General features: G+C 37.0%; 1 protein-coding gene across 1 annotated transcript in view; it reads right to left on the bottom strand.

Moving 5' to 3' along the window:
- PPP1R21 (protein phosphatase 1 regulatory subunit 21) overlaps nucleotides 1-17,199 on the bottom strand; it is a 64,363-nt gene that overhangs the window by 21,938 nt on the left and 25,226 nt on the right. The window contains exons 10-15 of the mRNA XM_045787951.2: nucleotides 16,553-16,654; nucleotides 16,375-16,463; nucleotides 13,645-13,781; nucleotides 8,982-9,074; nucleotides 4,665-4,792; nucleotides 2,183-2,335 (exon numbers count right to left, since the gene is read on the bottom strand). Of these exons, the coding sequence (XP_045643907.2) occupies nucleotides 2,183-2,335; nucleotides 4,665-4,792; nucleotides 8,982-9,074; nucleotides 13,645-13,781; nucleotides 16,375-16,463; nucleotides 16,553-16,654 (702 nt within the window). The remainder of the gene's footprint in view (nucleotides 1-2,182; nucleotides 2,336-4,664; nucleotides 4,793-8,981; nucleotides 9,075-13,644; nucleotides 13,782-16,374; nucleotides 16,464-16,552; nucleotides 16,655-17,199) is intronic.

The following is a 17,199-nucleotide window of genomic DNA, read 5'->3' as shown; positions in this document are numbered from 1 at the left end:
TTAAAATAACACTAAGAAACCTCTTGTCTCTGAGATGGATAAATATTAAATTCATGGGTTAAATTTATACTTCTACTGCTGGTAAATTATAAATAGGTAATCTTCTGAAGTGTAGTCTGGAAGAAATGTGCCAAAATATGAAAGCTTTACAGACTTTGAACCAGCAATTCCATTTTGGGAAATCAATCTTAAAGACATAATTAAATTAATTAGACAAATATAGGGAGATAGGTAGCCTTATACATGACCAGAAGTGTAAAACAGTACAGTTACTCTTGAGGGCAATTTGCAATAAATATTAAAATCTAAAATGTACAAACCACATGATCTAGAACATTCTACTACTCAATATTCCATACATGTGCCTGAGGCATTTACAAAGTTATCCACTGCAGTATTATCATAATAGTAAAAAACTGGAATGAACCTAAATGCTCACCAAAAGGGAATACCTAAATGAGCCACAGAATATCCATATTACAGAATTCTATGCTGTATTTAAAAGGAATATAGTAGCCACCATTTATAATGATACAGATCTCAAAAACATATTTTTTAATTTTATTCCTTTTTTTTAAAGTATAACTGATGAACAATATTACATTAATTTCAGGTGTACAACATAATGATCGGTAATTCCATACATCTAAAACATTTTAATTTTTTTTAAAGTTTATTTATTTTTTTAGTAATCACTACACACAATGTGTGGCTCAAACTCATGACCCTGAGATCAAGAGTTGAATGCTCTTCCAAATGAGCCAGCCAAGCATCCCTAAAATATTTTAGATGAAAAAATCTAGTTGCACAATGAAACATGCATTTAGGTTAAAAAAAGAAAGAAAATTCTATTTATTGTATATTGTCTATAAGTTTATATAGATGCATGTAAATGCTCCAAACTAATTACTGTAGTCACCTCTGGAGAGAAAGTGGAATTACGGACTGCACTTTACCTGTAACAGTCTAATGAAATATAAGAATGTGTTTATTATGTATTACATGTAACTAAAAGTTTTAAAAAATAAGGGAGAAAGGTAAAAAACAAATGCACAAAGTTGTAAGTGCAAGAATATCTACTGTAGCTCTGCTGTAACAGTGAAAAATAAAAAACAACTAAATATCCATGAGCAATGGATTGATAAGTTAAATTATCACACATTTACAGAATGAAATATTATAACAACTTATATTTATAGACATATATTATTTGATATTTAAAAATCACAATTTTTATATCTACAATTCACTAAGAGGAAAAAAACATTCTGAAACAATGTATGGGGGCACCCGGGTGGCTCAGCTCGTTAAGAGTCTGCCTTCGGCTCAGGTCATGATCCCAGGGTCCTAGGATCGAGCCCCGGGTCGGGCTCCCTGCTCAGCAGGGCGTCTGCTGCTTCCTCTCTCCCTCCCTCTCTGGCCCTCCCAGCTGCTAGTACACTCACTCGCTCCACGAATAAATAAAATCTTTAAAGTAAATAAATAAATAAAACTGTATGTATTCAGATACACTTTGCTTTTTATAGCATATAAAAGCACGTGTTTCCTTGTGCGTGTGCACACATGCACTAAAATTCTTTTGGATACAGATATACTTCTAACAAAGTTCATGGAAGCTACCTCTGAGTGGTGGGATTTGGTGCAACTATAATTTTCTTCTTCATGTACTGCTGTATCTTCTGATTTTATTTATTTATTTATTTAAATTCAATTAGCCAACACATAGTACATCACGAGTTTCAGATGTAGTGTTCAATAACTTATCAGTCGAATATAACACCCAGTGTTCATCACACCAGGTGCCTTCTGATTTCTTTCTGCAATGACCTTGTATTCTTATATTCAGGAAAAAATTATAGATGTATTTCCATTTTTTTATGTTTCTACAAGTTTGAGATTTCTGAAGTTTGATACTTACTGACTGCCTGGCTGCCTCATTCTAGACACTCCTACCAGATACCTGGGGACATGAGTCCAGCATGGCCTATGCACAGATCACATGTTAAATGAGGTTTGGGTCTCTGTCACCTTCTCCTTCCCAAAGACCTCCCCCAATACCCACCAACCACCCGTGCCCCCAGTTGTGTAAAATCTAAACAATATGAACTGTGCAAAGACTCTTGCCATTCTCCGGAATGATTCCCAATTTTTCCTCTGATATAAATTCAACAGCAGCACAAACCTTTCTCAGAGCCTTCATGTAGGCAGCAGCTTTTTTCTTGTATTGCAGCATGCATTCAGCTGAGAGAGGACTAATGAAGCCACTCGCTGCCTTAGGCCCGTAGCTCAGAGAAGCAATGAAGTAGTCCACGTTGTTGCTGAAGAAAGATGCGATCTAAATCAAGTGTGACAAGAAGACAGATTTTGTTTTGCAATAATATATCTAACATATATATCTAATAGTTTTCAGAGCGGAGTTAAAGGTGCTGAGAATGGAAAAGAAATTTCAACACCTGCCCCAAAGCTCACATTTATTTATTTGTGGAGAATACCTAGGGCGATGATTTGTAATAAAAAGACAGTACCAGTAGAAAGATTGAGACCAGACTTTCGACAGGCCTTAACGTAAACAATTTCTATTCTTCCTGAAAACCAAGACTAATTCTGGTTTATTCTGTAGACGATGTCCATGAGCTACTTACCTCATTAATTTCTGCCACTACTCTCAAAACATCCATGTGTGGATTTATACGTTCTATTCGTATTTTAACTTTTGAATGCTTCAAATTCCAACATGAGACATGACACAGCATCTTGGAATATGTTCACTCTATTTAAACTTAATTCTGCAAATCTCAATTTGTGATTTACACATATAATAAAGACTAGCAATTTAGCAGACCCTGTTATTAACAGATTTAACCTGTGTTAAATCTGTGTAAAAGGTCACGAAGATCCATGATGAGCCATGACTTTGAATCCATAGTGCTGTATGAAATGGTGATATAAATAAAAATGTCTGAGAGGGTTATTAGTCAGAAAAATTAAAGTGTTGGATACATTAAAGAATATCCTATTTTGATAAATAAGAAGTGACTTATAGAACAAAATATCCTACACCTTGGCAGAAACTGCTTAAAAAGTAAGCAATGAATCACACTAATGATCTGAAAGGTTTTATTTTTCACCATTTTACTATGTCGAATGAAATTCTATACTAGGTAGTATTCAGGAAAATAAAGGATTCTACAACTCTCTTGAGTCTTATATTCCTTGTAAACGACATGGAGGGTTTGCGTTTTAGGTCACTGCAGTATATGGTGAGGTTTATTTTCTTTCCTCTTTCTAATATTTCTACATGTTCTAAATGTTCTTCAGTATGCATATGTTACATCTTCTTACTGGGCTTTTAAAAATTATAAACTACAAAATTTAGTTTAATTGAATCACATTAGCCAAGTATTAAGCTGCCACCGACTAACATTAGTTCAGATACTTATTTCAGTTAAAAACCATTTACAAAAATTTCGGAATGACAATTGTAGACCTGTCCTTGAGACAACATTTTAAGGTTTCAGGTAAAGCAAATCTAAAAACAGCTGTGAAGGATCTACGCATTCAATATTTCAGAGTTTTTATAAAAGTTGAAAAATGCAGAGACTCCTCTAAAATGCCCATGTTTTCTTTTTCCAGAATTTTTCGTAACTGAATCAAAGTTAGAATCATCTTCAGAAAGCTACAGCACACCTATAGATGCAAGCGTTCAAGAGGGGGCAGCAGGGATGGTCTTCTGGCTGTAGGCACAGATCTGTGAGCTGACAGAACCTAAAGATAACACCTTTTAATGATGGCCCCGAGCTCTAGCAAAGTGTCACAAAGACCAGTCTGAGTCTGGGAAAGATGACACTGAATATATAATACGATCTGTGATCACTTTTGATTAGCTTAGTTACCTGAAAAAAAAAGTGTTTCTATAATAGGCAACCTGTCAGAAAAATAATGCTATATAAACACAGATTGAGAAATTAGTTTGCATCTGCTTAAATAAATGGGCTAAGGTAGCTCTGAATATAGTCCTTCAAGTTACACATATATGGGTAGTTCTCAGGGAAAGCTGAATCAGGAAAAGCACATGAACACATACTAAGAATGTGACAACTGCTGAAACCAGAATATACAAGAGAGACTTTTCAGAGAAAATGCATTTTGGTCAGTTTATAATAATAATTAAGTGCTTAATGACCCAAATAATCATGATCTAATATTAATGGTTCAATGAAAAGACACATGTTGAAGTCACCTTAAAAGAGCTTGCTAAGAAACAAAACCACAGAAGTAGCACTGTGACAAGTATTAATAAAACAAAAAGCTAGGAGGGAAAAAACCAAAATATTAAGGATTTATTGGCTCTTTTTATAGAAGTTCCCAATTTCTATAAAGCAGACATTCGATATACACAAAGATGTATACTGATCATCAAATATCTCCCTAAAAAATAAACCGTGAGTGATCTACTTACTCATCATAAATACTAAACAATCGCTCCCATACTGCTTTAAATATTGGGTAGGGAGAAAGAAAAGGGAGACAACTTTATTTTACAAAAAAGTCTGGTATTCCAAAATCCTTTTACAGATTAATTTTCCTATGTCATTCAAGGAAAAAAAAAAAGGAGCTTACTTAAGAATTAAATTTAATGTCACTATAAACCAGAGAAAACTTACCTTTCCTGCTGCATTTGTTAATGCTACTACTGATGACAGGATACAGTCATTAGTTGTAATGAGCTTCTGTGTTGCTGTTGGAAGTTCATGCTCTATTGTAGCTTTCTGACTGTAATGTTTAGAAATATCTATAAAAGCAATCAAATGAAAACTCTTACTATCCATATACAAGTTGCACACAACTTACACAGTAAATCTGAACAACAACAAAAAATGGTCCCAACTCTATCAGGATTGTCTTGAATATGAATTAGGTCACAATCCATGTGGAAAGAATAGAGACAAGTGAGGGTCTCTTAACACCATCCTGGTGTCTCTATTACAGCCACCAGCTTGTGGCTCTGATTATCCCTTATTTGAGTGTCTGCCCTTCTTCTAGTGCTGGGTAAATGACCCTGACCAGTATTTACCAGTTAAAAACGCTGTTTTGGTAGTCTGGGCAGGCACAGAAGAGAATTTATCTTGTACTCCTATAAGCTAACCATGAGGCTGGAACAGAACGACCAACAGAGGCACAATGTCCCGCAATCCTTATTGGACTGTAGCTAGTTTGCTAGTACACACCCTAACTAACACTGACAAGGGTCTGTACAGCCACACCAGGACTGAACATTCTGGTGCCTGGCTTCACGGGCCACTGCCCCCAGTCCCAGAATATTACAACAAAGCCTGTGGTTAGCAAAGCACAGGGGAGAGACTTAAATATAAAAACGTTAAAAGAAATTGCAGTAGGTGAAACTGGTCAAACAACTAAGCTTGGGGTTTTCTGGGTCTCTGGGAAAGAATGATTTTGTCCCGGAAATAAGGGATAATGGAAGAATTCTTAAGATGACACTGATTTACAAGGAAGGGTAATTATATTTTTAAATAATAAAGTGTTCACAATTCATTCTCCTCTGAATTTTTTAGAATACTTCAGGTACAAAAGCATGAATTTCATTGCCAACAAGGCTAAAAATAAATCACAAAATACAAAAATTAATTTTTATAACAGGTGTGTATGCAGAGAATTGCATTTATTCAGAACCAAGGAATCTAGTTGATTTTAGACTATGGATAATTAAAAAGAAATAAGACTAGTTAGAAAGAAATGGCATTTGAGATTTAACCTTATATGATCATGATATTTTAACACAAAATCACTGTTTTATGAGTAGAATTATTTTTACTAAAATTTTATAACTGGGAATTGTTTTATTTATATATTTAATATACATATATATGTAAACTGTAATTTAAGATAATTTTAGATTCAAAGAAAAGTTACAGAGGCTTTCTGTATACCCTTTAGCCAGTTTTCCCTACTGTTAACACCTTACATTACTATGGTACAGTTGTCACAGCAAAGGACCCAAATGATTGGTATATTACTATTATGTTTATATTTTTAAAAATAAATGATTATCCTCTACATATTCCTAAGATATGCAAGTGAATAAAAATTCAATTGGAACACTGAACATTTTTTTTAAGACATTTTAGAGAGAGAGGGAGAGCAGGGAAGAAGGAGAGAGAGAAACCTCAAGCAGACTCCTCACTGAGCACAGAGCCCAACAAGGGGCTTGATCCCAGGACCCCAAGTTCACAACCTGAGCCGAAATCAAGAGTCGGACGCTTAACAGACTGAGCCACCCAGGCGCCCCACTGAACGTTTTTATATACTGAACCTGGTAGCCCTTAACAAAGACATTTTCTTTCTACACACCGCAGAAAGTTGTCACTATTTTACTGGAAGTACACAAAGCTTCATACACCTTAGTTGGCAGGTGATCTTAGGTGACTCGTAGATGACTGAGATACTTATGAAAGTCATACAGTACTATGAACACTGACATGGTTTCCACTGGAATGGTGCCTCTGTTGTTTGACAGTAATAATTTTCCTGATCCAATTGTTTACTCCTTATTGAGTCCAAATATTTCAATTATTTAGGGTGTTCCTTGACATTAAATTTTAAAATCCAAAAAGAACAAAGAAACCACGTGACCTAGGCCAGAGATTTTTCTTTCTCTTTTTTTTAAGATTTATTCATTTGACAGAGAGAGCTCACACAGGCAAAGGAAGAAGCAGACTCCCCGCTGACCAAGGAGCCCGATGTGGGGCTCGATCCCAGGACCCTGGGATGATGACCTGAGCCAAAGACAGACCCTTAACCAACTAAGCGACCCAGGCGCCCCGAGATTTCTTTTTATGTTTCCTATGAGTCTACCTGCTTTAGACCTGAGACTAAAAATCAACAATTCTCACTTAGAATTCCTTTGTTAAAAGATTAATTCATTCCTGTTTTAAATCCATGTAGGATAGACAGTTTACAATCTCTAGCTCTCTTTTTACACTGACACCTGCCTGCCTGCTTTCTAACTCAGATCAAGCAATTATTCAGGGCAAAGCAGGAAGGGAAGAGGTTTGAGAGTTATCTGAAACACAAAGCTTCCTCTGTTAATGCCAGCTGATGGTCACTCTGAGTATCTCTGAGAGATACACAGCAGTCTTCCAAGCTAGGTAAGAAAACAAATTTGAACTGTAAACCTAGTAATGGGACCCCATAATCTTGCCAATCACCCTTCATGTTTCCCAATATTCTCTCTTTACATTATGTGTGTAAGGACAGAAACAAGTGGAGGCACTAAGGGAGCTTGGGCGGCGGGGACAGACTCTGATCCTCCCATAAGTTTCATCAGCTCATGCCTCAAATAACAGTAACATTCTTTGATTTGGACCACTTGGTGTCCTCTTAATCTTATGTAAGGTATGAATAAAAGCATCTGTATAGGGGAGCCTGGCTGGCTCAGTTGGTGGAGTGTGCAACTCTTGATCTCAGGGTTGTAGGTTTGAGCCCCATGTTGGGTACGGAGATTACTTAAAAAAAGAGAAAATCTTTAAAAAAAAGCATCTATATACAATTATAGATAAATTAAAACAGAAATATAAATAAAATCAAGATTTTTTTTAATGTAAAGGAAGCTTTAAGACCCTTCTCACTGGACAGCTACCCTCTACTGCTGTAGCCCCTTCTTTATAGGAATGCAAGAAAAACCACTAGAGAGAACAAATCATAGTATTGGCACAGCAAAAATTTAGAAAATAAAACCAAAAAAAGGTGGCGACAGAACTACCTATGGTTTCAATGGCCCAGTTCTAGGTTAACTAAAGTTCTGGAAGAAAAGACCACAGCTAGGTCTGAACTCCCCAAACCAAAAGCTGCACAGGAAAAAGGCACCAGGCCCTCAGGTTCTCCGCACACGAGACTAGTTCTGCTGGGTTGGGGCTGACTACTGTCACCTGCCACCAAGACCGTCTATTTAAGCTGTGATTCCTGCAGTCAGGGCTATCTCCAAAAGTACAGCAATTTTTAAAATTCCTTATAATTGAAGACAAGCCACAAAAAGGCCCATTCTCCATACTGAATGGTAAGATGGTGCTAGGTGAGACTGTTGGCACTAAATATGAATGATTCCCAGTGCCATAGGTTACATGCCAATCTATAGAAGGGCCTGAATATACCCACCTTGTACATGCTTTCCAACACTCGTTAAGTTTTTTAAAATTATTTTCTGTGAAACTAGTAACTGGTCCCTAATTGTTACCTCCATACCACAATGAATAATCTAGGCTATTATTAATCTGGGCTATTTCTGAAAACTGCTTCTGCCCTTTTCTCCTTCCCCTACCCCAACTGTCTTCAAAAAGAAAAGAAAGGAAGAAAAAACCTAGAAGCCATGCAGACCTATAGATTAGAAAGTCAACATAAAATCACAGTTAGCTAAGAAGCGTAGGAAATGTCCTTCAGCCGACTATATTCTTAGTCTGTAGCAATTAAACACTGACCAAAGCTTAAAACCAGACCCTCACTTCTCAAGGTTCCCTGAACAAAATAGGACTTAAAATGGGCACTTTAAACATAAAAATGCACAGGATGGTGGAAAGGTAGTACATTCTTTCTTGGAACTTTAAACCCTGGTTTCCTCAATTCCTTCATGCTTGGGCTGTAACAAGTGTGAAGTATTTTGCTAAATGCCTCTGAATAGCATGTCTGGCTTGATAAAATTCACACACCTGCCTTAAATCAGTGCAATGCATTTTTGGCTAAACTACTGTGCACAAGGGTTTCTCTTCAGCACTTTGTTTACCTTCAGAAACGAAGCAGATGGAAAAAGCAGACGGCAGTGAGCTGTGCACTTCAACAGAAGCCAAATGCTACTAAGCCTTTTTCTGGGGTCTATTAGCCTTGGCAGTATTTGTTTAAATCTCATTCGGGCAGATCTGAGAAAGTAAGATGAAGGTTTTCAGCTTATTTATGTTCTTTTCAAACCTCACCTTTCATGACATCATGAAATCCATGCAGAGCAGCACCAACGTTTGTTAAGACCGAACTGTAGTTTGTCTGAAGGAGTCCATCTGGCTCTGTACCTAGGAAACCAAAATCACAAGCCTAAGTATTTCCCCAGAAGACTTCTTCGCCTGAAAAATTGACAGCCCAGCCTCTTCCTCCACTTTTGGGAAGAGAGAGAATAAAGACTGCCTGTGATGTGTTGGAAATAGTGGCTCCTGAAATCTTTGCAGACACATTCAGATATAATGGTGATAAATATAGACACAGTCAACTGATTTGCATTATCCACATCCACATTTTTAATGGTTAAGAATCAAAATTAAATTGTTAAGTAGTATTATATACTTCATGATTCTTTTTGAAATGAGTTCATGAATTTCCACCTTGTTACTACAGAACACATTTCTCAATTTCTTCTTTCCCCACACATTATTTGCTGAACCTCACTAAAAACACCATTATTCAGAGTTCCACTTCTGACATGACAGCATGAGCAGCTCCACAGATCCACTCCGCCAAAAAACTGGTGAAAATTATTTTATTTAAAAAGATTTATTTGAGAGAGGGAAAAAGAGAGCATGAGAGAGGCAGAGGAGTGGGGAGGCGCGGGTAGGGAGAAGCAAACTCCCACTGAGCAGAGAATTCGACATGGGGCTCCATCCCAGGACCTGAGCCGAAGACAGATGCTTAACCAATTGAGCCACTGGGTGCCCCCGAAAATTATTTTATAAGCAACCATTTAAGACTCTGGAAATGATCCTAAGTGCATACAGCAAATGAAGAACATTTACTTTAGAAGATCTTTTAAAAACAAAGGGATAAAAAAAAGAAAAAAAAATCTTTAACGATTCAGTAAGAACGGCCAGAATCTGTGGTATTTGAACAAAGACCCATTCCCACCCTCCCCTCACCAGCTCAGTGAGCTAAAAATCCCACTCCAGACTGGTGAGGCCGAGAAGACAGCTCTCCTCTAACTGCCAGCTGGAGGGCTGCATTTCTCCCCTTGTCCCCAGCTACCTGTTGCTAAAGCTAAGTTTGGGCTGAGTACGCTGAGAGGTGGGGGTTCTTCCACCCAGCCCCAACTCGTAGGATGGAGGCTCTACCCCGAGCACAGTACTGCTGAGAACACTGGGGTTCTCCATACATACCCTTGCCCCAGCTCATTTTAACCACACTGAAAAAGGCAAGCCAAGGAGACCAGAGGCTGAGGCACTACCCACTCTTGGCCAGCACTCAGCCACTAAAGCAAGAGTGGTACTCTGAGAAGTGCATCGTGGTCCCCATCTCCAGCACCAGAACCATGGCTCAGAGATTTAGCCCAAGGCAGGCATAGGCCTTATAACAGAAAACTCTGAATCTGTTCCCAAATGAATTGATTTCATTCTCAACAGAGTATGGAAAAGTTCAAGTCTAAAGGTGCTCTCAAAAATAATGGAGCTTGTGGTGAAAGCAGTTAACAGTTAATTGGTTGATTCATTAAAGATGTAAGTTAAACTGTAGGGTGGCTGGTTTACCAGAGGAAAAAAACAGCTAAGAAGAGCCCTCCTGGGATCATAACAAACCTCAAACACTGATCTCAAAAACTATACCCATAAAGAAGCCCAAATTCAACTGGATCATCTGTGGAGAAATTTATGCCCCCAAGGCATTATTAAAAACAAGACAGCAGTCAGCCAGCAATCAGTGGAGCTTATCCTTGGTAAGATTAAGAAACAAAACAGGGGCGCCTGGGTGGCACAGCGGTTAAGCGCCTGCCTTCGGCTCAGGGTGTGATCCCGGCGTTATGGGATCGAGCCCCACATCAGGCTCCTCTGCTATGAGCCTGCTTCTCCCTCTCCCACTCCCCCTGCTTGTGTTCCCTCTCTCACTGTCTGTCAAATAAATAAATAAAATCTTAAAAAAAAAAAAAAAAAAGAAACAAAACAGGGAAAGAGCCCTGACAAAACCACTGTCACCCAGGGCGACTGTGTGCAAGGCCAAGGCTGAACCCCCAAGAAACACCACCAGGGTGCTTACTCTGAAAAACTACAAAATAAAATTAAAGACGGTCTACCTAGATGGAAAATACACCAGGTTCATGAACCAGAAAACTTAACATCATTAAGATGGCAATACTCCCACATTAGTTTCCCAGGGCTGCTGTAACAAAGTACCACAAAGGGGGTGGTTTAAAACAACAGAAGATAATTCTCTCCCAGTTCTGGAAGCCAAAAGTCTGAAGTCAGAGTGCAGACAGGGCCACACTTCCTCCAAAGGCTCCAGAGGAGAATAGTTCCTTGCCTCTCCCAGCTTCTGTTGCCCCCACACGTTTCTTGGCTTGTGGCAGGATTAACTCCAATCCTTGCCTCTATCTTCATATGGCCTCCCTGAGTCTCTCCTGTGACTCTGTCTCCAAATCTCTCCTTACAAGGATGGCAGTCATTGGGCTGATAGGGCTCTCCCTAAACTAGTAGAACCCACCTTATCTTGATTACATCTGCAGAGATCCTATTTCCAAATAAAGTTACATACATAGGTACCAGGGTGGAATTTCACATATTTCTTAGGGAGACATAATTCAACCTACAAAACTCCCCAAACTGATCTACAGATTCAATACAATCCCTATCAGAATCCCAGCTGACTTCTTTGTAGAACTAACCAGCCGATTCTAAAATTCATATGGAATTGTGAGAGTACAAGAACAGCCAAACAATCTTGAAAACGAAGAACAAAGTAGGAGAATTCTCACTTCCTGATCTCAATACTAACTACAAAGCAACAGTCATCAAGACAGTATAGTATTGGCACAGGATAGATACATAGATCACTGGAATAAATCTGAGAGTCTAGAAATAAATCCATACATCTATGATCAACTGATTCTTAATAAGGTGCCAAAGCCATTCAATAGGGAAAGAACAGTCTTTTCAATAAATGGTGCTGAGACAACTGGATAAACCCATACAAAAGAGGAAGTTGGACCCTTACCTCACACCAGATACAAAAATTAACTCAGAATGAATCACAGACCTAAACATAAGAGCTAAAACTATAAAATTCTTACAAGATAACATAGGGGATTATTTTTATGACCTCACATTTGACAACGGATTTTTAGATATGATACCAAAAGCAAGATCAATAAAATAAAGATAATTTGGACTTCATCAAAATAAAAAACTTTTGTGCTTCAATGGACACCATCAAAAAAGTGAAAAGGTAACTCACAAAATGAAAGAAAATATTGTCAATCATATATCCAAAAAGGGATTTGGTCTAGAATGTATAAAGAACACTTAAAACACAATAATAAAGAGACAACCCAATTGAAAAATAGAGAAAGGATCTGAATAAACCTATTTCCAAAAAAGATACACAAATGGCCAGTAAGGACATGAAAAGATGCTTGACATCATTAGACACCAGGGAAATACACATCAAAACTGCAATGAGATACCACTTCACAAAGTCAGATAATAACACTAGGATGGCTAAATCAAAAAGTCAGATAAGAACAAGTGCTGATGAGGATGTGGAGAAATCAGAACGCTCATACTCTGCTGGTGGGAACCACCCTGGAAAACAGTATGGCAGTTCTGCCAACAGTGAAACATAGTTACCATATGACCCAGCAATTCCACCCTTAGGTATACATACCCAAGAGAAATGAAGGCTATGCCCACTCAAACACTTTGTTCACAAATATCTATAGCATCATTATTCATAACAGCCAAAAGGTGGAAACAATACAAACTGTCCATCAACTGATGGGTAAATAAAATGTGGTAGGATATATAATGGGATATTATTCTTCAATAAAAAGGAATGGATGAATCTTGAGAACATTATGCTGAGTGAAAGAAAGCAGACCACAAAAGACCACATATTATATGATTCCATTTATACAAGACGTTCAGAATAGGCAAATCTATAGACAGAAAGTCTATAGAGCTAAAACTATTAGTAGTTGCTTAGTGCCAGGGAGGGATGGAACAGGGGAATGAGGTGATAGCTAAAGTACAGGATTTCTTCTTAAGGTGATGAAAATATTTTAAAATGAGCTTTGATGTGTAATGGTGCACATATCTGTGAATATACTAAAAACCATTGAACATTATACTTTAAATGGGTAGATTATATGGTATATAAATTATATTACATTAAAGTTGTTACAAAAAAACAAATCACAGTACCAGAAAAAATCACAGCATTCTTAAAGCTGAGATCCATTCAATTATCTGAAGATACTCTCTTCAAATTAGACCAAAGGGAAACAAATGACATTTTTACTTCCAACCCTCCCTCCCCTACGCTCTTGTTGGAAAGTTGCTACAAATTCTTACGCTTTGCCCCTCTCCATTTAAAAAAGAGGATAGAGAGAAAGGGAATTAATATTTAACACATGTCTTCAATGCCTAATATTCTATCTTCTTAATTTAACTTAATAATCACTTTACCTCCATTTTATAAATGGGAAAACGGGTATAAAGACGTACAGTGATTTGTCCAAGATCATAAATGTGTAAGGGGCTGGAGGATTTCAATTCAAGTTTTTCTGACTCCAGATTTTATACTCGTCCTATTCAAACAAGCTAAACATCTCCCTTCTTCAGCTTCTTGTACTCTCAGTTCTTCAAGTTGAACATGAGCAACCAACAAACTTACTTGGCAAGGCAAGAAGAACGATGTAAGTCTGCAGCTTCTCAAACACAGCTGTCATCTTTTTCATGTCCTGAGACAGCTCTAGATTCCTGGCTCTCAATGCAGATGTGCAAAGAGAAGATTCACATTCTTCTTCTAAACTAGGAATGAGCAGATTTTTCAAAAGTGAGCATCCTAATGATTTTGAAATAGCTATAATAAATCATCGAAATTCTCAAACAACTATATCCAAAGGGAAACTTTCCAAGAAAAAAAAAATGATTTCATTTATAAGTTCCATATTCTAGACCACAATACATACACCTGTTTGCTACAAATAACTAATAGAGAACTAAATAGGAGGGGGGGAAAAAGGTGCCCACTACCTTTCCATCCTAAGGGCAGCACAAAATTATTTCCCTTTAAAATACTTTGAGGGGAAAAAAAAAATTTGAGGAGCAGTGCCTGGCTGGCTCAGTCAGTAGAGCATGTGACTCTTGATCTCAGGGTCATGAGTTCAAGCCCCACACTGGGCACAGAGCTTACTTTAAAAAAGAGAAAGAGAAAAAAGAAAAAAATGCAATAAAAGCTATTTTTGAGAAGAAAGATATTTCATACACTGAATTCCTAAAGAAATCTTTTTAGTATATGTATTTGTAAAAGCCAAGCTGACTGAAACAAACAATCTATACACTCAAATCTAAAAATCAGTGGCTATCATTCATATAATACATTGTATCATTTTCAATTTTAAATGGTTACTTAGGACAACAATTATAAGGTTAAAAAAACATGTGGACTCTTAACAGTGTTTATTAAAAATATGCAAGTAATCGAGCAAAGAGGAGGAAAGGGATATCACTGTCATTCCTATGTTAATAATATAAAGCTAGGAAAGTTATTAACATAGGAATGACAGTCATATCCCTTTCCTCCTCTTTCTTTACTTTATAGCAGACAGCTTCATTCAATACTAAGCCATTTGCTACTAAAAAAACATATCATCTTGTCAATTAAAGTGGGTTTTTTTTAAAAAGATTTTATTTATTTTTTGAGAGAGAGAGAGCACAAGATAGGGGAGGGTCAGAGGGAGAAACAGAGCCCCTGTTGAGCAGGGAGCCTGATGCGGGACTCAATCCTGCGACTCCAGGATCATGACCTGAGCTGAAGGCGGTCACTTAACCGACTAAGCCACCCAGGAGCCCAATTAAAGTGGTTTTTAAACCAATGATGAAAAGTTACCTAAAAACATAAATACGTGATGAGGTAGAGAACAAAACATTCCAAGATAGGAACCTAAGATCAAGAAAGGACTTATCCAAAGTTTCTAAAAATGCAACAGTGAAAGAATAAGGTAAAATAAAAATGCGTAACTGTTTCAAGTAGTAAATACCACCTTTGCAATGGCTCTCAAACAGATTCCTCTTTTTTTTTTTTTAAAGATTTTATTTATTTATTCTACAGAGATAGAGACAGCCAGCGAGAGAGGGAACACAAGCAGGGGGAGTGGGAGAGGAAGAAGCAGGCTCATAGCGGAAGAGCCTGATGTGGGGCTCGATCCCATAACGCCGGGATCATGCCCTGAGCCGAAGGCAGACGCTTAACCGCTGTGCCACCCAGGCGCCCCATCTCAAACAGATTCCTCTTAAACATAAGCCAAATCAATAAGATATATTCAATTTATGTTATTTAAACTTCTAGAGTCAATTTTCAAAAAACTTTACATTGAACCATAACATGTAAGAAATCTGAATTAAACTATAATTCATAATTATTAATCTAAGTCCTAATTCTCTGATTCCTAAAACTCTGTCATATCCACAAATCATAAAATTTGGTTATTGAAATACCTTGTCAAGTTAGAATTAGGAAATAAAATGACTTTTAACACATACTAAACTTTTTAAATAGTGAAAGTTTACATTTTTGAAAAGGTAAGACCTACTACTTTAGTTTTATAAGGATTTATGAACCATAATTGTATATTTTCAATAACTGTAAGTTACTCATCTACATATTTTCTAAACCTTATCTTGCAATATATTATAATACATATATGTTCTTATTTCTCTTATGTTCCAGTTGTATTATTCTTTGATTTTTTTTTAAAAGGCTAAATCTTAGGATGAAAATTTAGATGAGTCAGGAGTCTTGGTATAGACCAAAAGTATCAAAACATACAAGCAATATTATCAAATTGCCAGTTATACAGATTATTTTCTCTTTCCCATCCAGAAATACTTAACAAAGAAATTTAAGGTTACCAAATGATATCTTCTATGAATGCTGGAGCAGATAAAGTTTTTAGTTTATAACTTAAATGAACCACCAATAATAAAAACAAGAAAATACCACTTCAAAGAAACCTAATGATTATAGATCCAATTGTAGAAGCTAATTACTATAACTCTCATCTAAACGTTTACAGCAAAAGAATAAAACTGGAAGATTTCTTTCAATAAATGTGTGATTCACAATCACTGAAAATACTGATTCACAGCATTATGTGGTTATAGCGGTAACCACACTACAGAACTACTCAAAAAACCCTAACTGATGCACTACAATTCAATTTTCTTAAGTATAAGTTTATGTTGCTCAAGCCATTATTTTCCTTTTTCACAGAAGTCCAAATCGATTGTGGTGCAGAAAAATCAGGCAGCTCACAAGGGGCACACGTCGTTATTTTAACTCCAGCACAGGTCAGGGGACACCCCACAATTTCCCAAGCTCCTTGGCCTCAAGGGGAAGTACCTTTTTAACTGATAAGGAAGAATCTTCCTAAGAAAACATATGTAAGAGGTTAAATGCTCTGAAAAAGTTTTCAATTTCACAGTTGTCTCCTGGAAAAGAAAAATAATTTCCTGTTAATAGTGTTATTTGACAAAGAGGAACTTCCATTTCCAAGAAGTAAAACATAGAAGAAAATTACCAGGACAGTCACAGTATCCTCAGTAATACTTTCAAATAAATGAAGCATTCCTTCCTCAAGAGGGCGGACGTAGGACGCATTTTCATGAAGGTATTGTGAGAACTACAGAGAAGGGAAAGAACTGTGAGTTACATCGCTGGAAAATAACAAGTATCAACAGATTTGTAAATGGACTCGCTGAGTTATAAACCTAAATTCTTTTGGAAACTTTTTAAGTTTGGCTTTTACAAAACAGAGATGTTCACACTTCTAACAGTCCCAAATACAATCCCCAAGTCCCCATCTCATTCCAAAAGGAGGAACTTGAAGAGGGGTGACATCAGTAACAACCAGGCATGGGAGGACATACGGAGGGGACACTGCATTAAAACCCGCACCAACAGGCCTTCCCCAAACACCTGCTTCTCTAGAGAGGTCTCAGTTTAAAAAAGAAAGAAGGAAAAGAAAAAAAATAAAGGAGAGAAAGAAAGAAAGAAAAAGAAAATCAAAACTGTATGAAAGATTTTTATGTTATGTATCTCATTTTTAAAAAAACAGTCTATTGAAGACAGCTTCTTATTTTTACTGTGTACAATGTTCAGGGTTAACAAATTCCAGGCATATAAATATCCCCAAAATGAGGATGTAAAAAATGTTTATAACTGTCA

Source organism: Ursus americanus, chromosome 7 (genome assembly GCF_024610735.1).
Source record: "Ursus americanus isolate L20-20 chromosome 7, mUrsAme1.1.p, whole genome shotgun sequence".
NCBI lineage: Eukaryota > Metazoa > Chordata > Mammalia > Carnivora > Ursidae > Ursus > Ursus americanus.
The sequence above is the reverse complement of the archived record's forward strand: the minus strand, read 5'-3'. Positions and strand labels throughout refer to the sequence as shown.